Source organism: Pseudorasbora parva, chromosome 9 (genome assembly GCF_024679245.1).
Source record: "Pseudorasbora parva isolate DD20220531a chromosome 9, ASM2467924v1, whole genome shotgun sequence".
Lineage (NCBI taxonomy): Eukaryota > Metazoa > Chordata > Actinopteri > Cypriniformes > Gobionidae > Pseudorasbora > Pseudorasbora parva.
In genome coordinates this window covers 20,557,622-20,583,639 of record NC_090180.1, presented here as the reverse complement: position 1 = coordinate 20,583,639, position 26,018 = coordinate 20,557,622, and the positions used below count along the sequence as shown (strand labels likewise).

Below are 26,018 nucleotides of genomic sequence, written 5' to 3'. Positions count from 1 at the left end.
TTGCATACTGTGGTAAATACACACTGTGTAGTAGATTATGGCCAGGGACAAAACCAGCCCGCAGTCGTCTCTCCATAGTGTTATTATAGTTTGCTGGCTTTGCCTCTTCTGTTGGAATTTTCCCACACGTAAATTCTGACCAATCGAAAAGCAGTTTAGGAAATACGCCATGGCCAATGAGTGATGTGGATTTTGTCACGTGCCTGCGTTTTGGGTCGTTTCAACTGGTTCGGACCAAAGCAATCAGTGTGGCGTGAAAAGGAACCAAAACAGCTGAAAAATGCAACAATGTATAATTGTTTGCCCTTGGTTCGGACCAAATGAACCGAACTAGATGTGAAAGCACCCTAAGACTATCGACAGGTCAGTGAATCATTCAAACCATCTAATTTGGACATTTATTTTATTTTTACACTGATCAACGCACATACATAGCCTATTATAAGATCGAATATCACAAGATCTCCAGCTTTTATTTCAACCAATGACATTTAGGTCTCATAATATTTGCATGCGTACTATTACACTATTTACATTTGCGTTAGACACAACCGACTGTGTTTATGTGAATCCTCACTAAAGACAGACATTTTTACATAATTCTGTGTATTTGACTGTTTAAGGAAACTTAATTTGTAATGTGCGAGCTCTAAGTTACAGGCATGTGTGTGTGTGTGTCGTTGTTATGAGCTCATATCTCCTGTAACTGTTATTACGAAATGCTATAAATCACTTGCATGTTTTATAACATGACGACGAATGTGAAATGTTGAATCGGATTATGCAGATTGCTTTAGTGTAGGTGCAATGTCTTTTGAAACCAGAAGCAATTTGAAAATTGAGAGATTTTCGCTGAATTTTTTCTGACAAGAAAATTTTCAAATGACTGATTTGAAGTGATAAGCTTTGCTGATTAATTTACTAATAAACATTTGTGGTAATTTCCCACTTTATAAACTCAAAACTTGCATGATTGTACTCATTCGCTTGCAATATACCCACGCTAATATCAGACCGTGTGGTATCGATTTAATATCGGTACTTCTGTATTAGATTGTGGTACCGTACCGAAGCCAAAATTGTGGTATCGAACCATAGCGTGGGCCTTGAGTTTCCGGTTTCTGTGTATGGAGGCCCACCCTGCTTATAGGGTCTGCATTACATGGCCTGGCTCAGGGCCAGCCACAATGACGTGTTGGTTCAGCCAGAGAGAGAGAAGTGAGAGCGAGGGCACCTGGGTGCCTCTCTTTTTAAGGTCTGGGAGTAGTCACATCCTCCTGAGGTAGACTTGACCAAAGTGATTGTTGGGATTTCCAAGCGCGAAATTCCTCTGGAGATTTTATGGCTCTTTGTTTCAAGCATGAATCAATGGGTATCTGCCCATTCATACTCTAGTCTAATTAATGCAACAAACACACACTGCATCCTCTAAATTAGTGACACACATGGAAGTGTAAGTCGTGAAGCGAGCATTAATTTGATAGGAGGCATGGCATATATGAGGTGGCTGTACGAAGCACAGGACCGTTTGCTGAGCCTGGTGTCTATAAAGCTTTTCTTTGACTTACAAGGAAGTTTCCATCTCTGAAACTTAGAGGATAATCTTATATTACCATGACCTTTTATATATCAAAATACACTTGATGGATGATTTTTTAAAATTCAAAATGCAACTTTGTATGTATCGATTTCGATCCGTATCAATTCATATACTGTAAAGGGAAAATAAGTTTGCCTTTTTAAGCACTATTTTAAACTTTTCTTGGGTAAATTATATTTGCTTGCATTCATTAATGCTCACTTGTGTGTGCTTATAGAAGTATAATAAAAATAATTTTATATAATTAAGTATAATAAAAATATTAGGATGCAAGATATTAATGTTTTAAAATTTCACATTTAAGGGAATCTAGTCTAGATACGTGTATATTTATTTATTAAATAGCCATACATGAACCAAGTGGGTATACTATGGGATTACAAATGAAAATTGTTATATTTCCAGCCACAAAATGACTCTAAATGTGCCTCTTTACATTGGAATTCTCTGTTTTAACCTTAATCACTAGTAATATAAATAAAAAATATATTAGAAAAGAAAAAGAACCAGTCACCAATTTTTAAATGTTTATGCCATGAAAAAATAAAGGCTTTTTTACTTTTTCAACACACCCATCGAGTGCCTTGGACTACTTTTGCTTCTGAAAAAGAAAAATATTTTAAGTGCTCATTAATGGACAATAATTATTAGTTTTTACTACCAAAAGATCTCCTCAAAATGTGCATTACTGTACTGTTTACATGCATGGTGAACCTGCTGTTGTCTATTCAAATGTAAAAAAAAAAAAAAAGAAAAGAAAAAAAAAAGACTAAAATGTTTTTAAAAAAAATTAAAATGTTGAATGTGGGGACATTCCATAGGCGTCATGGTTTTTATACTGTCATTATATACATTTGTGTCCTCATATTTCACAGACATATTTCACCTTGCTTGAAAATCTCTGCTTGAAATTTGTAATTGGATTTTAAAGTAAAGGCCCTTTCACACCAAACTCTGACTGAAGGTTACCCTCGATGTTCATTTTAAAGGCGTAAGAAATGACAGCGATGAAGAATGACTCAGGAAATGCTGTTTGGGATTCTCTCGTGTCTTCTGTGATTTCTTCCATTTGTTGCTATGGTAAAGCAACCTTCATTAGTCTGTTTGAGAGCAGAAGAAAGTGGCATCTCTGATGAATACAGAATGTTATAATTAATGCTCATTACCCTGAGACAGGAAGATATAAGGTTCACAAAACCTTACTTGATGCATCATGCCCTTGGGGGAGGGTTAAGTGTGTGATTTCAGTCTCTGTAGAATGTCAAACTTTAAGCATTTGGAACTTTCATGCTGTCAAACAAATATGTCAAATACTTTTTACCATCATTAATCAATGTCTTTGCCCATACATCTACATAAAGCCACATAAGAGAAAAAAAAAACATGTTTGGTAAATAACCTTTATATGAAAAAGGTCATAATTGTACAAGTCACAGTTATGACATTAATGGCCAGATGTTATGAACTGGGAACTTAAGTGAGAGATTGCAACTCCAAAAAAAGCCCTGATGGGAGTTGAAAGTTCTGTGTCACGCGTCATCTACTGATGACACACATATTAAAGCACAAAGACGCAGCCGGATCATTTCCATAATGACAAACACAATCTAGCAGTTAATGCCTGAATTAAGTTATGCTTTTCTTGCACTAAACAATGGTGCAAACACCAATAATTTGAAGAGTGCAAGCCTTGTATGAATCATTTATATACTCTCCTCCCATCATTTTTTCAAAAGAAAAGCTACCACAAATGGATATGCAATAAGGTCAGCCACAAAAATAACTGTCCAATCCATTTCAGCAAAAAAATTCTATAAGTCTTCTAAAAGATAAAATCCTGACAATAGTTTTTTTAACGCTAAAAGAGAATTGTTACGGGTGTGTGATGCAGCAGAGATGAGGAGATCCAGGACTTCCAAACAGACAGGCTTTATTCAAATCAAACACACCAAGAACACCATCGACCATCAACACCATATGTATAACGTGAGACCAGACAAAGAGGGACTAAACAAGGAGGAACTTAAATGCAAACACTGATGAGACATAACGAGGGGACAGGTGACACACACAGATGATAATTAACTAAACACAGCTGACAGAACTAAACTAACGAGGGTGACTATGGAAACAGACAAGTGGTGGGAAACAGAGACAAAAGGAACATGTGACCCAAACAAAAACCCAACAAAACTAGACAGATATGTGACAAGAATATGCGCTGAAGCAAGCTGTTAGTAAGTCTGGCCCTAAAACTTTTATATTTTTGACATAATTATGACTTTTTATCTCACAATGCCATGCTTTAAACTTTTTATCCTGTAAATCTTAGTATGATATAATTTTGACTTCTTCTTTTTTTTGTCGTGATCATGACTTTTATCTCTTAATTTAGAATGTATGTTATATTTTTATGTTTTAAATTCACAATTTACTTTTATCTCTTTTTAGGACTATATTATATGAATTAGGACTATATGTCTTATATAATGTTGACATTTTTACCAAATTCTTGTACCAAATTCTTTACCAAATATATATATACTAGATTTTTACTATTATTATTTTTACTTTTAGACTTTTAGGCCTACCTATGTATGGAAGAAGGCCATGTGCGTGATAAAATGTTTTCCTCTTGAAGTGTGGACCATTTTAAGATTTGACTTAAAATAAGTATCTACTAAATACTAACGCGGATCTCGTAGGAGCAGTTGGTTTTACCTTTCCACGGGTGGGAGTGCTGTTAAGAATACAGCAGGTGCCGCAGCTCCCACAATTTGTAGTTTGTCACAGTCTATCAGTAACATTCTCTTCCTCCTGACTGACTGGCCGATGCTTCTCAAATTATATTTCCAAAATTATTTATAACTAATTGCCTTTAAATTATGCCAGAATCAATGGCCTGACAAACAAACCCCATGTGATTGGAAATGCCCTCAATATCTTGCTCATTATCTGGCTATTGTCCTGTAACACATTTTGATTGATGCCATTGGAGGTCGGTAATTACACAGCCCTGACTTGCATGCATTACAGAAAAAGTATCACTCACAACATTGCTGTTTGTTTTCTTTGCTTTGGATCTCATTTGTGAGCAAATCCTGCATTCCAGCAGAACGCTCTGATGATGGCCCCTGCTCTAACCCCTTTTTAAGTATAACTAGAGAGAGAGAGAGAGAGAGAGAGAGAGAGAGAGAGAGAGAGAGAGAGAGAGAGAGAGAGAGAGAGAGAGAGAGAGAGAATTGATTGTGGAGCTTTGATTGAAGTTCATCCCTTCATTGCAAAAAATAGACCGATGTAATTAGCCATCTATAATGCTTTGGTGACGAGTCTCTTTGGTGTCGTCACACAGGATTTTATGGGGTTTCCTAGAAAAGAAAATCCTTTTAACCGTGCTCTGACGTGATCGTTGAACATGTGTGATGGTCTCAGGTTAATTTACAAATTGTTTTGATACATTAAATTGTGTTCTCTTCACATTGTGGCTTTAAGGGTAAATTTATTCTTACATATGTTGCTGCTTGAGCCTTTGAAAAAAAAAAAAAAACTTAAATGCATGAATGTTTCGCCAATCATTATTACATATTCATGTCTTTAGCAACCCGGATATAAATCAAACATGAACAGATACCAAGCGGCAACCTCCCGCGATCTCTCTTGAAGCACATACGGAAGTAATGTAAACTGCAATTTCTCGACTGGCCACTATGAACAGGCTCCAGAAGGGAGCAAAATCTCATTGAGTGAAAATCCCCAACTTTACAGCAGAAAAAAACATGTTTACAGCCTGGTACAAACTGTGGTTTTGGCCTATACGGCTAATTTTGACCTGTCATGACAACTGTGAGGGGGGTGATTTTTTTATTTATTTATAACTCATTTGTTTATGTTATATAAAGCCTTAAAGTTCTGCATAATTAAGGGCGTGGTTACTTTGAGCGACAGATGGATAGCCATTTATCCTCCGTCTATAGTCATTGTGTCAACTAAGCTCCGCCCACATCCCACCTTTTTGCCCATTTTCTGTTATCCGGGAGTGACATGCGATGACTCGCTCACAAGATGGTAACGCCCAGCTCGCCCATACTTTAAGCTTCAGAGCGGCTTATCGGAGTCCTATGGGTGACGTCACGGACACTATGTTCATATTTTTTTACAGTCTATTATCTCTACCTGTCATGAAAATATAAAACTCTTCTGATAGAGTAACAATATAAATAAATATAATAAAGTATATTATATTTTAAAATAAAATATACTTTATAAAATATAAATAAAGCATATTTTGTAACCTTTTGAAGCTTGGAAGGGTTCCGAATCTGGAAGGGTTCCGAATCTCCTACTCCCATCATGGGAATAGCAAGATGATTGATGTCTATGTGATGGATAAATGATTCTCATCATTTTGATGTAAGGTAAATTTGTGTAAAATGTGTGCTCACAATAGGAAAGTTGGTTTGAAAGTGTTTAATCGGACGTTACACTAATGATATGCAAGAACAGGAGAATTTGGCGGACACTTGCCCACAACAATATCTCATTGGCCGGAGAGGCCCCCATGGAGGGACCATTTAAAACTCCCAGGCAAACAAGATATATTTACTTTTGGTTTGCTTCGTGCTTATACTGACTGCCATGGTTTTGTGGTGATTTCACCACACTTTAAAACTCCGTCTGAACCTCGCCGAAGAAAACTTCCTGGGGTCCGCAAAGCCGCACCTCGGAGACTCCCGTCGCGTAGCAACCAGCTAACACTATCCAGGATCCGGCTTTTACCCTGCAAAACCTATCCATCCCTCTGAACACAACAACTGACTACCAGCCAAGCAATGCCATCCTAAGAGGAACCCATGCTCGTAGGAGCATTCAAAAGATTTTGTACAATCTCAAAGTGCTACAAAACATCTAGTGATAGTAAAATGCCTCTTTTTTTAATAGTAAAAAAAATATAATACTAAAACCTATAAAACACATTTACTTGGAAGCTTGTGTAAAAAGATATTATATTCAAGATTGATAATGTACTCTTATTTTAACGTATCCGTAGACAAATAGTTGATAAAGTGTTAAATATTAGTATTTATATGTATTACGGTTCTTTTCAGTTATTTGATCTAAATCAATCCCTTACATTGTGTTCAGTTCTTGCTCTGCAGTAATTCACTGAGCCATTTCAAGTTTTTCTGATTATTTGTCCTATTCTTTTGTTTTCGGTAACTATGAGTGAAACGTCACTTCATCAGTGTATCAGACATTGTCACCTTGTGAAATAAAGGTGATTTGCAGTTATTGAGTCATCAGAGATTCAACTATTGTTCCGCAGAAGAAGAAAAAATGCTTACTATTACATACATCGGGCCATTAGCGACCCTACTGACTTTTTCTGAAAAATGTATTAGAAAACAGACATTCTTTTATAATTTTGTATTGTTATATTGTTTTTAAGTGAATAGATTGAGGATTGCAACACCTGAAAGAGTAGAGAATCTTCGGTTCAAAACACATGAAAAAAGAGAGCAGAAACAAGCAGTACAATCATTGCTTATGCACAATGTCTTGTCTGTGAAAAAAAAAACAGATTTTCTCAGCTTTTTGATACAATTTTTGGTAACACTTTATTTTGATAGTTTACTTTAGACATTCTACTAACTATAAGTATCTTTGCAACTACATGTCAACTAATTGTCAGAGTATTTGTAGACTGTCTGATTAATATTTACTAAAACTTTATTTTGTCGGTTCCCCCAACAGACATTCTACTGACTATAAGTAAATTGGCAACTACAATTCAAATTATTCTACTAACCTGAACTCTAACACCTAACCATAACCTACCAGTCTACTGACAGTCTACTAATACTCTAATGAGAGTTAGCTGACATGTAGTTGCAAAGTTACTTATAGTTAGTAGAATGTCTAAAGTGGACTATCAAAATAAAGTGTAACCCAATTTTTTTTTTTTTTTTATGAAATGTATCCACATTCAAGTATTACAACTTTTTATTCTAGAACAGATACTCTAATACTACTGTAGTCCTCTTTGAAATTTTGTGTTCCAACTCCTCTATGTTTTCGTGCAAATGGTTATAAGTGATCAAAACACAATATTTAGTTTGACAGCCCTTTACTCTCAAATATTATTTTTGGATATTCATTAAAACAGTATAAATGAATGGGGTTGAATCAAATTGTATTGCATTGCATTAATCCAAATTGTATGAAGCCCCTAAAGGGAAAACATCATTTGTGAGAGAGCAAGCACTGAAATATAATAATCTTGTGTTTTCCATAACCATGTCACTTTAGGGGCTCAGTAGAATTATTCATTTGAAATTATTTAAAATTGATAATTTGAAATGCATTGATTTTAGATTAATTAAATCTAAAATTCATTGATTAGAATTTTTGCTATGCATTATTTTCAATTGAATCTAAAGGAATAAATTATAATACAGATAGACTGTGGATCTACCTGTGGAACAGCAGTAGAGTGGAGTGTATATATTTTGGTGAGTCTACATCTAGAGGGTCAGAAAAGAACATTGAACAGCTGTCTTAGCAGTCTGGAATAGTTCAGGCACACTGCATGAGTTGCCATTTCTTCATGAGTGTTAAGCTCAGACATCAGAGATGGATTTGACTCTGTTGCAATGAACTGAGTCATGGTTTTCTCTATCTTTCTACGACCGTAGAAAATGAATACCCTGCACCCCTTTAGCACTCTGAAATGGGATTGCTCTCTCACTAAGCAGTGTTGACACACTTGGTTCAGATGTGTTTGGGCATTTATGACTTTTTTGCTAAGAAACAAAACAAGAGAATGGCTACAATTACCATTAGGCTGACCTATATAAAAGACTGTTTTTTGAAGCTGGAGAGAGTGACTAAAGCCTAAGCACAGCTTCAATGAGAGTTCATTCTGGCACTATTGAAATATAGTTACATAAAAACATAAAAAGGCTGTATAAAATGCACACATAAATAACACAAATTGTGTGCACTCATAATATAATGTAATTATCATCGTGCTATAAAGAGACTCTGTCGGATTATACCTGCACTGTCACTATATTAGAAAATAATTACACTTTAAATGGAAAAAAGGTTTTTTTTTTTTATATGGTTATTCATAACGTGTCTCCATACGAGCTGTGAAGTGAAATGTTGTTGTTTCCTTTACAATTGCAATTAGATATTTTGAATATTTGTAAGAATATGCTTTAATTCCCTATACATGACAGACGCATACATTTTAATTATTTGTTTAATTTCTCATTTTTGTGTTAGTTACATTTATGTCTTCAGAATATTTGGGGAAATAATAATCAGATGGTATCGAACTGTGACTCATCTGTAGATTCCATAAATCAAAATCAGAATCGAATCAAAATTAATTGCTCCTGTTCCTTGTTCTAACTTCTATTATATGCACAGAAATGCGTAAAGAACAAATGAAATGCTTGATCTAACACTAATGCTGCATTCCAGGCAGGTTTTTAAGCCCACAAGTTACGACTTCAAATCCCGATTCACGACTTTGTAGCCTTCCAGGCAATGCCACGCCAAACTGCCTGAGCACAAGGAATTGTTGTAGCTAGTTGTAAACAAAGCATGGCGGACCATACGGAGCTTATGCTCAATCCTTTCTATCGCCAAAGGTGTTTACTCCGTGCTTGTTTGAGGGAAACTAAGGGAAGGAAACAGCGCCTAAGGCAAGAGAAGCTGTTATACCTTTTATTTTATGTTATTTGTATATTTGGAGAAGTATTTGGTAACGCATCCTGCCATTGTTGTTTCATGGGCTATATGACGTCAGCGTGCTTAAGTCAGGGAGTACATTGGTCTAGTACGAGTTCACGGGTTTGACTGCCATTCCAGTGCACTTTCTAGGGTAGAAGGTTGGAAAAACACCAGTTACCGGTTGCCTGGAATGCAGCTTGAGTACCATACGTTTTCTGAACATGTACCATATCATTGATATACCAAATGAATACCATGGTATATGAATATGGAAATAAAATGTGACACTCACAGTACTTTTAAAAACCCATAGTACTTTTATTTAAAAAAAAATAGAAGGCTAGACACTAACATTTGGGCCCACCGTGTTTGAGGCGGAAAAGTTGGAAAAACCCTATAAATGTAATTTCACTTTTAATAATCAACATCTTTCTGTGTATCCAATAATGATATGACAGGTACAGTCTTCTGAAGCTCGAGGGACACTCCCACGCAATACCTGCCACGCTGTGGCCCGTTATAGTCTGTTGTCATGGAAACATTCAGACAGGTTGGAGTTGGTCGTTGCTTTGCTTCCCCATTTCTTAAGAATTTTTTTTCTTCGGTTTTGTTTTGTCACTGTGCTTTACTTAGACAAGGTTCTTGTGAAGTGTCTCATAACGTTTTTTCAGGCTGCCGAACTCCTTGTGTAGGTATATGTTTTGCTCTTGTCATTTTACAATGTTTAGGAAGTGAATGGTTAGATTTATAAAAGAAGCCTGAATTCACTGATGAATCACAGCATGGATCCAAATGAATGATTCTCTGCCCAAGCCTTAGCTCGATGCACCCCTGCTGTCTGAAATCTTGTTATCTTGTTTACGTGACTGTGTTGAGCCAACTACTGAAACTCATTATACTGAACCTAAATGCATACAATCTGTTGAATTAATTCTAAACTGTCTCGATATACTAGGCGTTTCTCAATGTCAAGGAAGGATCCTCGGAAGCCAGATTTCCGAGGATGCTATGTCATCGTCATCCCTCGAAGTTCCAATGTCGAGGATCCTCAGAATTTCAATCAAGGACTGAGTCCTTCGTTAGAAAAATATGCCAGGAAAGGATGCATATGTGTAGCCTTCACGCTTTTCGCCCTCTCAAATCACCCACAATCCTATGCGCGCAGCTTTGCTATCTTCAGACGTTGGCGGAGTCAGAGCATTAATGGAGCAAATATGCTTGTATCAGGGTTCGTAGATGGGAAGCAAGGAGGTGGGAACTGGCGAACATTCAACAACTTTATAATAAATAATAAACAAAACTAAAGAAAAGAAAAAGCACACACATAATAAAACATAAACAAACCATAACATAAAGTCCAGACCTGCTCCTCTCTCGTGTTCCACGTTTCTCCTTTGATACTCCCGTCACTCTGCCATGAAACGAGACCGGTGTGGTGCGCTGCTGCCGCTCATTATCACTCGCCACCGGCCCAGGCTGGTGTTATTTGTATAATTTTTTATAAAAAATTATACAAATAACGTTACACAATGTTATTGATGGCCAACGGACCTGTCATTTAACTAAGCTTGGTTGCCGTCACCAGCATTTCTTTTAAAAATGACTAGTTAAGTTGTACAAATTATGGGAAAAGTGAAGCGCTGTGAATACTTTCTGGATGCACTCTACATTTCTGTCTCAGTATACCTTCAATCACAAAACAGCTGCCAAATGTGGACCCTTGAGATTCAGCCCTTTCTAATGTGATGTGTTTTGTGTTTTGTCAAGATGTTTGTAATATGAAACATGATACCACCTACTAGAGGATGGAGCCTGCTAAAATGATTTAAAGGATTGTTTTCATGATAATGCAAGGTCCATTTTCATGAATATTGAGTTTTTAAGCTTTCGATTGATACCTAATTTATGATGATTACTAATATACTCACCTAAAGGATTATTAGGAACACCATACTAATACTGTGTTTGACCCCATTTCACCTTCAGAACTGCCTTAATTCTACGTGCCATTGATTCAACAAGGTGCTGAAAGCATTCTTTAGAAATGTTGGCCCATATTGATAGGATAGCATCTTGCAGTTGATGAAGATTTGTGGGATGCCCATCCAGGGCACGAAGTTCCTGTTCCACCACATCCCAAAGATGCTCTATTGGGTTGAGATCTGATGACTGTTGGGGTCATTTTAGTACAGTGAACTCATTGTCATGTTCAAGAAATGTATTTGAAATGATTTGAGCTTTGTGACATGGTGCATTATCCTGCTGGAAGTAGCCATCAGAGGATGTGTACATGGTGGTCATAAAGGGATGGACATGGTCAGAAACAATGCTCAGGTTGGCATTAAGGGGCCTAAAGTGTGCCAAGAAAACATCACCCACACCATTACACTACCACCACCAGCCTGTACAGCGGTAACAAGGCATGATGGATCCATGTTCTCATTCTGTTTACGCCAAATTCTGACTCTACCATCTGAATGTCTCTAAAGAAATCGAGACTCATCGGACCAGGCAACACTTGTCCAGTCTTCAACTGTCCAATTTTGGTGAGCTTGTGCAAATTGTAGCCTCTTTTTCCTATTTTTAGTGGAGATGAGTGATACCCGGTGGGGTCTTCTGCTGTTGTAGCTCAACTGCCTCAAGGTTGTGCGTGTTGTGGCATCACAAATGCTTTGCTTCATACCTCTTCTATCAGCTCAATTCAGTCGGCCCATTCTCCTCTGATCTCTATCATCAACAAGGCATTTTCGCCCACTGGACTGCTGCATAATGGATGTTTTTCCCTTTTCACACCATTTTTTGTAAACCCTAGAAATGGTTGTGTGCGAAAATCCCAGTAACTGAGCAGATTGTAAAATACTCACAATGACCCATCTGGCACAAACAACCATCCCAGCAGCCATATCACCCTGTAGCCCAAGACTGGTTTCCCACTGAAGCTAAGCAGGGCTGAGCCTGGTCAGTACCTGGATGGGAGACCTCATGGGAAAACCAGGTAGCTGCTGGTAGAGGTGTTAGTGAGGCCAGCAGGGGGTGCTCACCCTGTGGTCTGTGTGGGTCCTAACACCCCAGTACGTGATGGGGACACTGTACTGTAACAAGCACCGTCCTTCAGATGAGATGTTAAACCGAGGTCCTGACACTCTGTGGTCATTAAAAATCCCCAAATTTGCCCATTTGCTTCTGTCCATCATGGCCTCCTAATCATCCCCCTCTCTTGATTAGCTTCATCACTCTGTCTCCTCTCCACCAATACGCAATATGGCTGCCGTCGCATCATCCAGGTGGATGCTGCACATTGGTGGTGGTGGAGGAGACTTCCCCATCCATGTAAAAAGCGCTTTGAGTGCCTAGATAAGCACTATATAATTGTAACTAATTATTATAATTAATTATAATTAATTATTAATTGTCCCACACTCAAAATAGCTTAAATCACCTTTCTTTCCCATTCTGACATTCAGTTTGGAGTTCAGGAGATTGTCTTGACCAGGACCACACCCCTAAATGCATTGAAGCAACTGCCATGTGATTGGTTGATTAGATAATTGCATTAATGAGAAATTGAACAGGTGTTCCTAATCCTTTAGGTGAGTGTATATTTGATAGGAAAAAGGCAATAAAAAGAGTTGTTTTCTCTAGTAGGATGGTGACAGTTAAAGGGTTACAATTAATCGAAACAGTATTTCATCAAATTCCCTTTAAGACAAGTCATTTCACTCGGTGGCCATCTTTGAAACTCCTCTTGGGCATGCAAGTGCAGCTCGTATCTCTTTGAATGGGGAAACATCCCATTCTCCAAAACTCTTCCCCAATCTTATGATTACATTTCATATATGAAATCACCAATTAAATCTGACAACAACCGTCTGTTTCAATGCTTGAATCATGACCAAAACTTGAATTATTCAGCCTTGACAAAGCTCATGTGCAAGCCTAATGCCAAAAGTGCATCTCAGAACACTGCCTGTTTCTATAGCAACCATAGCTTTTAACGACAGCTGAAGTGGCGTAATGATTTACTAATCAACGATTGGCTCTTTCATTTAGAAGGCGGGGCTTATTCACCATATTGGGTGTTGCACTTTTTCCCATTCTTGAAGAAATCGGAGTGCACCATCTTCCTATATATAAAGTCATCAAGTTGATACAGTAAAATTTATTTTAAACGTTATCCTGTCTATCCTCAATAGCCCAGAATGCCTGACACAAGTGCTTTCTTGTTCATACAGCTTGATGCAGAACGAGATGAAGAGGAAGTCTTCTGTGACATCAGCATGACAGTTGACAACAAACTGTATCCCACCAAAGAACCTGTGGCAGGTAAAGATACTTTATTCCTTTATAAGATCAACATTAAGTTTGTTTCTCACGCTTGAAGACATTTTATGGCTTTCAGTTCATATCTGTTACATTTGATAGTGATCTGTTACTTTTGATAGTGTAGTTGATCTGTTTCTTTTGATAGAATTTTATTTTTCAATTTTATACTACATTTGTTGCATATTATGAATATTATGAATATAACTGTATAATAATAAAAAAATATGGCTAGCACTTCATTGTATAGTCCTGTTCCCCATGTACATAGCCTACTATGTAATATGTACTATGCATTATAGTAATTACAATAATATAGTAATTACAATAACTGGGTAATAACTAGGTAGTAACCTTGAATCTACCCCTAAACCTAAACCTGTCATGAAACCCTATGTTTTAGCCTGGTCATTCATGCCTCAGAGTTTCAAAAATATGTACGTGTAAAGCTGTGGAAAAGTGGGAGTGTAGAGGGGGGAAGAGGGGAGACAACAAACGTTAAAACACAGACCTTCAACATGCTCATTATACAGACACATGGATATTATAATATGACCAGGGAGAGAAAAAGAGTTGAGGGCACCTTGGAGCATTTAAAAAATCTAACCATATATAAAAACAAACTGCCAAAACAAGGGAGAAAAGGCTGCAGAACATTTAAAATGTCTAACATTTTTAATACATTTACGAGCACTACAGTCTATGAACAACACACGTCAGTTTAACAGAAAGAAGAAATGCATAGGTACTTTTTTGCCCATTTTTCTTAATTTTCAGTCAGCATCATTGTATTTGCGTTCATTATCAGCTGTATCAGTGTCCTTATTTGCACATATATTTCATTTTAAGAAGACGTTGTGTAAATATGTGCGCTGGAATTCTCTGCGCTTCATGTTTAGAACACTAGAGTATATGAAATATTCCCACAAAAAACATAAGAAACGTGCTCGCTTTGGTCTGTATCTGAACTATATGATCCACGTGGTGAGTGTTGTTAAACCAAGCCTGCCGAACTCATTGGTGAACCCCCAGGTGGTTGGTCCCAGTATAACTCATGAACCCCTCCCCTAAAAAAACTAAACCATCACTTAAAATATATTTTTTTCCCCAAAGATGGATTCTGTCATTGTAGGTAGTTTTTACCATGATTCCATTACAAGTGTTCGGTTTTTAAATAAATTTGGTTTTAACTCGTTATTTGATGCTATAAAAACGGCTGAAGTGAAGTTCTCTGAGTGAAGTTGTCAATGAGGCACTAACATACTTTTTTCTGGATTTTTGGGAGGAGATTGGAGCTTTAGCTCTAATTTCTAAATTTCCATAACGGTTTATTTCACACCGACATAATAGGTTGTTCTCCATCTGCGATAGTGGGGGCAGACTTTTGATATCGCGGCTCTACTTCCTGTTATCTTCTGCGCAGACTTAAGGTCACTACTGCTCAGACTCTGATCTGCATAAAAAGTCATATTCAGATGTTGACAGCTTCACTTTTCTTCAGTGTGGAAGGTATGCTAGTGAAATGCTACCATTTTTATTTATTTTTACGATATATGTGAACCGTGAAAACTCTTTGTGGCTTTCTGCGCAGAAACCGAACTCATGCATGTTGTTTGAATTCTCTGCTGTGATGCAATCTCTTGGTTAAAAGAGTTCATACTCATGAATAAATGCAGAGGCTGCCAGTCACAAATTCTGAAAGCATGCTTCTTCACCCACACATTCGACTTTGCTTTTCAACCCGGAAGAACGGAATTACTCAGAAAAATGTCACTTCTTGGTAAAATGTAAGAGTGCTTTAACTAGTGTTTTTAGCAATGTGCAATCTGCCTGTACATATCTGTGTTTTGAGGTTTTGTGACCCTTTAGCCCATGAACACTGTAAAAAATTATTTAGAAAAAAAGTTACCTGCATGGTTGCCTTAAAATTTTGAGTTCATTGAAATAAAAAAATAGAGTTAATACAATGAACATTTTTTGAGATTCGACAACCTTTGTTAAAATATTATTAAAAGATTTTGTAAGCATTTTGGGTAATTGTGTGTGTTTTATTTCTGATTTTGCAGTGAAACATGCCAAATAGTGCTATTTTCATGATTTATATATATATTTTTTTTTTTACGTTGTTCAGATGCAATAATATTTTGAGTTTCTATTTATTAAACAAATTTCCTTCATTGTATCAACTCAAATTTTTTATTTCAATAAACTCAAAATTTATAAGGCAGCCAGGTTACTTACTTTTTTAAGCGAAACCAACAAAAACCAACAACATTTTTTTACAGTGTAGTTACCTTATATTAACTAGTATTTTCTTAGGTAAGTACACTGTAAGTACACTGTAAGTACACATACACTGTAAAATAAAGTGTGACCGAAATATGTTTACTAGGTTATATTTGTAGCATACAGGCTCCATAAAAGTGTATTGGTTGCACTTTATTTCAGTATGTGTACTTACAGTGTAATTACCAGTAAAGTACTGTGATTTAATGGGTTAAGGTTATGTTTAGGTCTAGGCTCAAGTTTACCTAGTTATTACCTAGTTATTGTAATTATTATAATAAGTACAGGATATGTAAATGCGAAACTGGACTGTAAAATTAAGCATTTTTTAGCCTAGAAGAAAAAACAAAAAATTATAAAACAAAAACTGGTGCAAATGGAAAAAAATGTGTGCAATTGTTGCTTAAGAATCAGTAACAATAATATAATAGCAATAAATTAAATTTCATTATTTTCATAATGTATTATTCTTAAAGTGTTTTCTTAAAATATGATTTGGAAAGGACAAACATCATCAATGTCAGCATACTAGGGCTATGTTACCTTGTTTACAATATTACCTTTGAGAGAGGCCATCTTTGCAATAGCTATGTAAAAACTCTATATTTCAATTGGAAACGTGTCAAAAAAGAAAGAATTTTGTGTTTCTCAGAACATTTTACACTGCGGCTGTGGCGGTCTGGATAAATTAGATAAAGATAATTAATTGACTGTGTAGAAAATCAGTCTCCTTTACAAAGATTAAGATAGGAACTTCAAAAGTCAACCATCAAAGTCTATAAACATATCTCAGAGGCTGTTTTTCTCTTCTGTGTTTTTCAGAGTAGCAGAAACTCAAATTGTGTAGCAAGTTTTTTTTTTTAACAAGAGTAGTGAAAATGATTTAGACAAATTAAAGTTTTCCAGACGCTGGGTTTAATGAATCATCCTGTCAAGATTTCCTCGGCCTGACAGGAAGCGCAACATCACACTCTTGATCTTGTGCCATTGAACGACACCAAAGCATCCATGTGAATTTGATCTTCTCACAAAGGTCTTTGCAAAGTCACTGCTAGAAAGTTTCCCGTAAAAGCTCAAAGTAGACTAGCCATGGCTATCCATGCTGTCATGTGTCATTGACAGTTGAAACTGTTGTTGAAAATGCTGTTTATCTACAAGTGAAAGCTTAGAGGATGAATAAGGAGTTCGGTGGGTGAGAAGGGTCTGGGTGATAATGCTGGCATTAATGCTGGTATCAGTCTTTCTGAGCCCTGTAACCTTGAGGTGAGCAAGTGACAGGCTACCACAGAGAGGTGAAGTGATGTATTAAATTTTTGCCCTTCACTTGCTGCTGAATTATTAACGTTAGTGTCAGGGCCCTGCCATCTCACACTGGAAACAGCAGTTGATGTTATACATTATGTATCTACTGTAGCTTATATAACAGTATTTTTGGATTAGGACAGATATAACATAAAATGCATTCATACATAAAAAACAACTATATATGGTAATAATTTACAATAAGGTTTCCTTTGTAGTTAATGTATTTACCAACATGAACTAATAAGCAATACATTTGTTACTGTATTTCTTTATTAAAGGAACAATATGTAATTTCAGTGCTAGAGGTCACTTATTTAAAACAAGGGCTCAGCTTGATGATGCCTTGATTTTGTGAAATCGTGGGAGTTGTTGTCTTCACCTCTACAGCTGATGGAAAAGAATCTGACGGGACTTGAGCAGAAATTATTCATGGATGAGATAATGTCTTAAACGTTAACGTTACTGTAGTATGAAGCAGGGCGAGGCTGAAAGTCATCGGAGCAAACGAGGCCGCTGGAGAGATTGCTAAAGAGAGACGAGCGCGACACACGGCTCGAGAGCAGTGGAGCTTTTATTATACAGCAGACAGAGCGCTTCCGCTTCTTCCGCTCATGCATATGTGGAGTAACGCAGCGCTGTTTTATCATATTTGATACATTTGAGTGTGTTAAAGTTATTATGTTATGCTACTTTATGTTTGCTTGGTGGCTACTATGAGGTAGGTCGATGAATGTATCCAAATAGTGACTTACCTGTCTAATAAACCAAAAAACCTGGAAATTGAGGGTAATGCGGTTATGATGTCATTGATAGGCGACACACGGACACAGTCTGTGTTGTGGTTAAAATAGCTTATTTATCATCGAGAAGACCCCCAAAGATGTTCGGTCAGGGCCGTGCTTTCCTTCCTAGAAGATGGATTGGAGAGAAGGCTGTCTCCCTCCACCCTCAAGGTGTACGTTGCCGCAATCGCTGCTAATCACGATCTAGTAGAAGGTAAGTCCTTGAGGAAGCACGACCTGATCGTCAGGTACCTGAGGGGGGCGAGGAGGTTAAATCTGCCTCGCCCTCCCTCTATGCCCTCTTGGGACCTGTCTCTGGTCAGCGGAGTTAAAAATACTGTCTCTAAAGACGGTACTCCTGACTGCATTGGCCTCCATCAAGAGGGTAGGGGACCTGCAGGCATTTTTGGTCGTGCAATCGTGCCTGGAATTCGGGACCGGACAACTCTCACGTGATCCTGAGACCCCGACCTGGATACGTGCCCAAGGTTCCAACCACTCCCTTCCGGGACCAGGTGGTGAGCCTGCAAGCGCTGCCTTCGGACTTACGTGGACAGAACGCAAAGCTTTAGGACCTCAGAGCAGCTCTTCATCTGTTACGGAGGCCAGCAGAAGGGAAAGGCTGTCTCCAAGCAGAGGATGGCCCACTGGATAGTGGATGCCATCGTCTTGGCGTATGAATCCCAAGACGTTCGCTAGATTCTATAGCCTACGTGTAGAGCCGGTATCTTCCCGTGTACTCACTTCCCATAGTCGGTAGCACCGGAGTGCCCGTTCTAGTGTTGGCTTGCTGCGCCACTCCCTTTCTCATGGAACGGATACGTGCACTTATATGCTCCAGTCGAGTTCCCCAGAATGGCGAACCTGTCGAGTCCTCCGCAACCCACGGCAGTCAGGCGTGGCGGAGCGTCTGACGCCAGGTCTAACACTCGTATGCATTGGTGGAACTTGTGTTAGGCTGGGTTCCGTATGTTGTGACCCCCACGGTGGTCCCATATGTGTATTTTCCATGGTATGGCTCCCTATGGCGAGCCCGTGTCTTTCCCTTGGCAGAGCAGTCTCAGTGCAGTGTTGTTCCCCCGCCTAAGAGGGCTGGGGCCACCCCTGGGACTTCTGCATGTTGTACTGCCCACGGCCAGTCCATACGTGTACTATCCACATGGTAACTCCCTTTGGGATAATGTGACTTCTGCTGCGGCCCCAGCCATACCATCTAATGACCAAATGTTATCAGCAATTTAGTCATATTACTAATAAATAGATTCATATTTTTTCAGATGTTCTGCCTACAATAATCTAAAAAAAAAAAATACTTATTGCTGCAGCTGCTTTGATGCTCCTAGCAGACTGTCGATTTAACATATTTCTATTTTTTTAATTGCTAGGCCCAATTTCTCAATACTTAGGTCACTTTTTCAAAACTTTACACAGTGAACACAACAGATGTGTATGTTGGCTAAAATGTTAAAATTTTTCAATTGCTTTTGAACAAAATATATTCAACATTTAATAGGACATGGCTTCTTGGCAAAATGTGGCATTGATGATGTGAGATTCTTAAAAACAGTAAGATTCGAGGTCAAAATGGCAGTATAAACAGTTGAATGATGGCACAGATGGAATGCAAAAACCTGTAGTGTGTGATCAACCCAATCAAATATGCGCAGATTTGCATACTTTCTACATATAAGTTCGCTGCTTACCCAACCCAGCTGATCAAACACATGCAAAGCTTGTCAAAACTAAATCAGAACAGCCAGAGAAAAAAGCGTCCTGCATCTGGCCTTATCCAACCTGTCCTACCACCTTCAAAAGGATTTACTATGGAATCTGATGTCTAAATCTAAGGACATTTAATCATGACCTGGAGCACTTGACCAGAATTTAGAAGTGAACACTCATAGCCACAAACCCTTAAATCTTAATAACATTTACACATTTGGCAGACGCTTTTATCCAAAGCGACTTACATTAGATTTAAGGTATTATCAGTTCTCAGTTCTTGCTTTCCCTGGGAATCGAACCCAAGACCTTGGCGTTGCTAGCGCCACGCTCTACTGGTTGAGCTACAGGAAAGCATGCCTGACCTCACATGGCTGTGGTCACATGCCTGACCACACATTTTATTCTTATAATAAAATAAGAAATGTTTGAATGGTTTTAAATGGTTTGAAATGGTTCTAAGAGAAGTTGCATATGCTCACTAAGGCTGCATTTATTAAATAAAAAAATACAGTAGTGATGGTTAATCCGTAGGTTTTAATATGGAGCTGACCCACCAGCTTCAGCTCTTCTGGGAAGGTTTATGAGTGTGTTTATGGGAATTTTTGACCTTCTAGAAGCACATTCCCTTACGAAAGGAAAATATATTTACCAATATATTTTCTTGAAATATATTTTAATATATGGAATAATATATTGATGGTATTATAAAATATATTATATATTCATGCACTACATTGCAAAATATACAAATGATTGCCGCTTTCAATATATTGCAATATATTGGAAAATATAAACATTAAATCCCATATATGTGAATATATTGCATGATATTTTCAAATATATTGCAATATATTTTTGTTTCGTAAGGGTTTGTGAGGTCAGGCATTGATATTAAATGAGTAGGCCTGGCTCACAGTCTCTGCCCTAATTCATCCCAATGGTGTTCTACTGAGGGCACTTCAGTCAAGTTCCTCCACACCAAATTGACTCATCCGTATCTTTATGGACCTTGCTTTGTGCACTGGTGTGCCGTCATGTTGGAACACGAAGGGGCCCTCCCCAAACTGTTCCCACAAAGTTAGGAGTATGAAACGGTCCAAAATGTCTTGGTATTCTGAAGCATTAGTGCTCTTTGCGCTGGAGTTTCTTTCGTTCCCAATTGCTTTCACTTTTTGTTAATACCATTAACAGTTGATTGTGGAATATTTAGTGGTGAGGAAATTTCATAAAAGTACTTATTGCACAAGTAGCAGCCTATCACGGTACCACTCTTGAATTTATTGAGCTTCCGAGAGTGAACCATTCTTTCAGAAATGTTTGTGGAATCAGTCTGCATGCCTATTTTACACTGTACATCTGTGGTCATGGAAGTGATTGGAACACCTTAATTCAATGATTATGAGGGTTGTCCCAATACTTTTAACAATATGATTTGTAATATGATATGCTCGAGATACATTTCTTAATATTTTATTTTATTTTTCTTCAAAAGTTTAAAAAATAGCATTTATTTAAAATGATGACTGAATGTATGACTTGCATTACATATTTTACAGTCATAATTATTATTATTTTGTATTCTTACTGAATAAAAATATGAATTTTTTTAACCCAAAACTCTCTAATGTTAGTCTATGTGCAACGCTTTTGGCACATAACAAAACCTATTAAAAACCAAAGCAAATTATCTTCAATGATAATGAACAACTGTCCATTTTAGTGAAGGCAACCATTTGCAATGCATGTAGCACATTACACTGACAGTGCATAATAATAATAGTAATAATAGCGCTAGTGTTAATTACATGGCATTGCATGCTTGTGGGATTCAGTAGGAAACCAGGGCCACTTTTAATTTTATTGCATCAGAGACTGATGAGGCTCAGTCCAGCTTTAGCCGGCGGCTTTATAGACCGGGACTGTGGTGTTTGCCAATCAAATCGAGCATAGGTTAATTACACCTCCACCCCCTGCCATGTTCACCATGCTGCTAATGATTCTTGTGTCATTATATATTTCATGCTGACTGATCTGAGGCCTCTTTAAAAATCGGTCAGTGATTGGACGGTGATTTGAGAACCCACTGTTATGTGCCTCCTATTATTGTCATCGAACTGTGATATTAATAAGAGAACTCCAGTGGTAATGCATTTTAATGCTTCAAATCAAACCATCTTGCAGACTTTTCATGGTGTGAATTTGTTCGTACTAGCGAATATTGCTCTATAACTTAAGCTTTCTGGTACAGAATTGTGTTTTTCTGTGTAGAATTCACTTAATATATTGGATTGGATATAAAAAAATATATGCACTACCGTAAGTTCGGGGTCAGTAAGATTTTTTATGTTTTTGAAAAGTCACTTATGTTCCCCATGGCACCATTTATTTAATCAATGAAACAAGAATATTGTGAAATATTACAATTTAAATGTAACTCTTTGAGTTGTTAGCCTTTTAGGGTATATTTAAATGACAACAATGTACTAAAAACAGACAACACCGTTGTCAAAATAATCCCACATGTTCACATGGATCTGTGAAAGTGACTAAAAAGGCTGTATTATGAATGCCGGTCCAGTAGTTGGCGACGTAACTTTGTCAATTACAAACACCCCGCAAACAAATATGCATGTGTGAGGCAGTCGCCTCATGCGCATTACGACAATGTACACAACGTGCGCTTCCAGTGTCTGTTCAAACTTTTACCATGATTTATGAACCATATACACATCTTTCTAATCTCCTTACACATTCTCTCATCCACATGTTCATCCATTGTTGTTGTGTGCCATATTTTCTGTCTCTTCCATTAATTAATTTATTCATTTTTATTTGACTACCATGGAGCCCTGGACAAACTAATTAGTAAAAAAAAAAAGAGAGAGAATTATTTATTTCTCTTATTCCTTATTCATTTTATTTATAAACCTTAAAGGCCCACTGAAATCAAAATAGTTTTTTAGATTTTAGTATGACTATGTTAGCCTTGATAAAGATATGAATATAAATATACCAATAAATATATTATTAATAGACGCTGAAGCTGTGGCTGAAAACCGTCAGTTGTTCGCACATTTTCTTATTTCTACACGGTGAAAGGCACACAGCACATTATAGATGCGAAAGGAAACGATTTCGTGTAAATATGCTTTCAGTCGAGGCGAATGAAGTCTAGTTTCATGCAACGCAACAGCGCGCACACACACACACACACACACACACACACACACACACACACACACACACACACACACACACCCACCCCAACAGCTCTGGTCTAAAGTTAGACTACAGACACCAGAGCGCAGCGCAGATCATATCTGCGAGTCGGCGCAGACAACAAAACATATCGGACCCATTTGAATTCTGCACAGAATGCTGTATTTACAAAGCGATATGAAGGATATTATGGTAATAAACGGTTAGAGGAAACTGGCTTTACTAAACAGAAAGGCTCTAGTCAAACTGTGTATTAACAAAACACTATTGACTGTTTCAAAAAAAGGGGAGGAGCTGCTAACAGCTGGAACCTTTTCAGGGGAAATTACATCAACACATTGAATAATGCAGCGTGCTTCAAGGCACTTCAGTGGGCCTTTAATCGTCAACTACCAGGGCTTTGGCACCAGATAGTTATAGAAACTTGCCACAGGGCAAAATGTTCCTCTAAGACCAATTTCCTGGTTACATTCACACGGCCAATTGGAACTGTTTAACAAAGTAAATGGTTTACAAAAAAGTATAACAGCATTTGCCGTGTGGTTGATGTCCAATGTCGCTAGCTGAGCAGAAATAATAATAATAGATTTTATTTATAACACACTTTTCATTCGGAAGAATCTCAAAGTGCAACAATGGACAAGGGAAAAAATAACAAAAAATGAATAACAAGTAAAAATACAGAATAATGCAAACAATCAACCAACACTTAACAGAGCTGATGGTGGAAGTCTCTGTAAGCTCCACAGTACACTGTGGTCCACTCCATGTTTTACATTTCTCCCAGTGCTAACGTTAGAGGCTCTATTGGTCATCGAGGCATGACACCTGAAGACCAGATGGAGGGGACCGATGCAGCACCATGCAGGAGGCAAAGTTTTCCGGGCACTTCTGTGGACACACCAGGGTTGGCGTAGAAGTCCAAGCCGTTCCACGGCTGCAATGCAAGACCGAAAAGCGGGGCAGCCGAGACGAGGAACATCTCATCATCGTGCCGGACGCCGATGACGCTAGCCTGGTGCAAACGCCTCTAATCAACCGGCAACCTCAGCCACCATGCAGTTTAAGCCCGAGGGAGACCACCAGTGAGCAGCCGACACCCAGAAGACAGAGCAGCTGCAGCGAGCAACACTAAACTTACTTCAAACCAGAACCAACCGCAACAATTCAAACAAAAACAGCAGGAAGCTGGTGAAAAATGGCAAACGGCGAACAACGTCCTCTTAGTGGCTGCCAGCAATCAGCAACTGTCCCAATTGTAGCTCTGACTGTTTGACTATTCACAGTCATAATAAAATAAAATAAATTTTAAATCTAACAGTACAGTTAACATGATTTGTGGTTGGAGAAGCGGCAAACAGACAACGCCAGCGCCCTCTCCCTCACATTGCGCTAATGTTTTGCTAAAGTCGCATTGGATTTCTTCCTTAGTGTGCCTAAAATTCGGTGTCGGACCCTCTATTGCCATTTTCCATTCTCGTGGGGTAAACATATAAGCTACAAACTGTGTTTACTTGGCTTTAAAAAAATGTCGGTGTAACGAAGTTCGCGGATGGGAAGGAAGGAGGCGGGAACCGGCGAACGTTCAAAAACTTTAATTCAAAAGTAATAAACAAAACGAAAGTAAAACCACGGGCAGCCACTCACGGACGACTGCCAACACACACACACACACATAATAAAACGTGGGCAGCCCCTCACGGACGACAGCCCACACACACATAATAAAACGGAAACAAAACTCAACATAAAATCCAGGCCTGGTCCTCTCTCGTCTTCCGCTGCCTTTGCTCCTCCTTTTATGCTCCCGTCACATGGCCGCGAGACGAGACCGGTGTGTCATGCAGCTGGCACTCATTAACACTCGTCAACGGCCCGCTCTCGCGGTCCCTCGCCCCGCTGCTTGCCACACATCGGCTGCCTGTGTTCCACATGCGTTCGGTCAATCAGCGTACGCGTACGTCACTGGTAGCTCCTGTCTTGCTGGGTTAGACCCTACTCTGGAGTAGAAGCTAATATCAGTCTCCCCAAAAGGCATTCCTGCAACTAAAATCCTTCCCAGTTACTGCAGTGCGAACATGTCAAAAATTTATACTTCCGCCAATGGTTCTAGGAACTATGAAAAGCTTCCTCCAGTGCGAAAACCCCTACTGGTTGTTGTATAGTTCACCACCTCACGTAAACCAACTCCGTCACTCACTGAATTGTTTTTTATCAAGTTTGATTATTCACATAGTGGTGTCTGATCTTGACCAGAGCATATTTCTGAAAGTCTATTGCCTTTTTAATACTTCAGGCATGTTCATTTATCAAAAGCGGCAGAGTTCAAAAGGTACTGCATCACAGGAATGACCCTGCCGCCCACTCGCACGATCCCTCAAACGCTCTTCTAATAATGCCACATCTGTATCAACAAATACATATCTGTGACTCATAATCCTACTGGGGCAAGAAATTTTCCATTACTTCCCGTGGTCTCAGGTGCAAAGTCTCTGCCTTAATATATAATCCAACCACATGCCTGCTCTTCCCCTAAGATTAATTCAGATGACTTCAGGTAAAAGCAGTATGAAAAGGGGTAGTGGGATGAAACAGCCTGTTCTTTCTGTATGAGAAGATGCTGTCACTTTTGGTTTAGCGCTAGTGGACAGGGAATGGAGCTGTCAGGGGATGCTACAGTGTGGCATCTATAAGGGAGGTGGTTGATGTCAGAAGGCATCAGCCTCTTCCAGCCTTTGTTAGTGCAGCACTGAACTGAATCAGAACTCAGAACAGATGCTTTTACAGAAAACATGACTGCATGGCTGAAGTCAGACCCCTGTGACAAAGGCTTCATGTCAAAGTCACCGATCTGTCAGAATCTTTGTGAAATATTCAATATTTTCTTCTGGACACTTGCCATTTCTTCAATGAAATCTCAGGGATTTTTACCCCCGGGATGTGTTACATTTTTGTCAAAAGTGTCTGGGTGGTTTAACTGTCTACAGATATTATATATAAACAATATATAATAGGTATAATAGGTATAAACAAACCTCTTG

At 38.3% G+C, this 26,018-nt stretch overlaps 1 protein-coding gene, 1 non-coding gene and 1 pseudogene across 2 annotated transcripts in view; 2 read left to right on the top strand and 1 right to left on the bottom strand.

The window, feature by feature from the left end:
* The window catches only part of ak5 (adenylate kinase 5), a 162,236-nt gene that overhangs the window by 99,563 nt on the left and 36,655 nt on the right, over positions 1–26,018 (top strand). Inside the window, exon 7 of the mRNA XM_067454289.1 lies at positions 13,573–13,663. Within this exon, the coding sequence (XP_067310390.1) occupies positions 13,573–13,663 (91 nt within the window). The remainder of the gene's footprint in view (positions 1–13,572; positions 13,664–26,018) is intronic.
* LOC137090434 (5S ribosomal RNA) lies at positions 12,232–12,348 on the top strand (annotated as a pseudogene).
* Positions 20,037–20,111, bottom strand: trnaa-agc (transfer RNA alanine (anticodon AGC)). Its single transcript has one exon. It is a non-coding gene; the product is annotated as a tRNA-Ala (tRNA).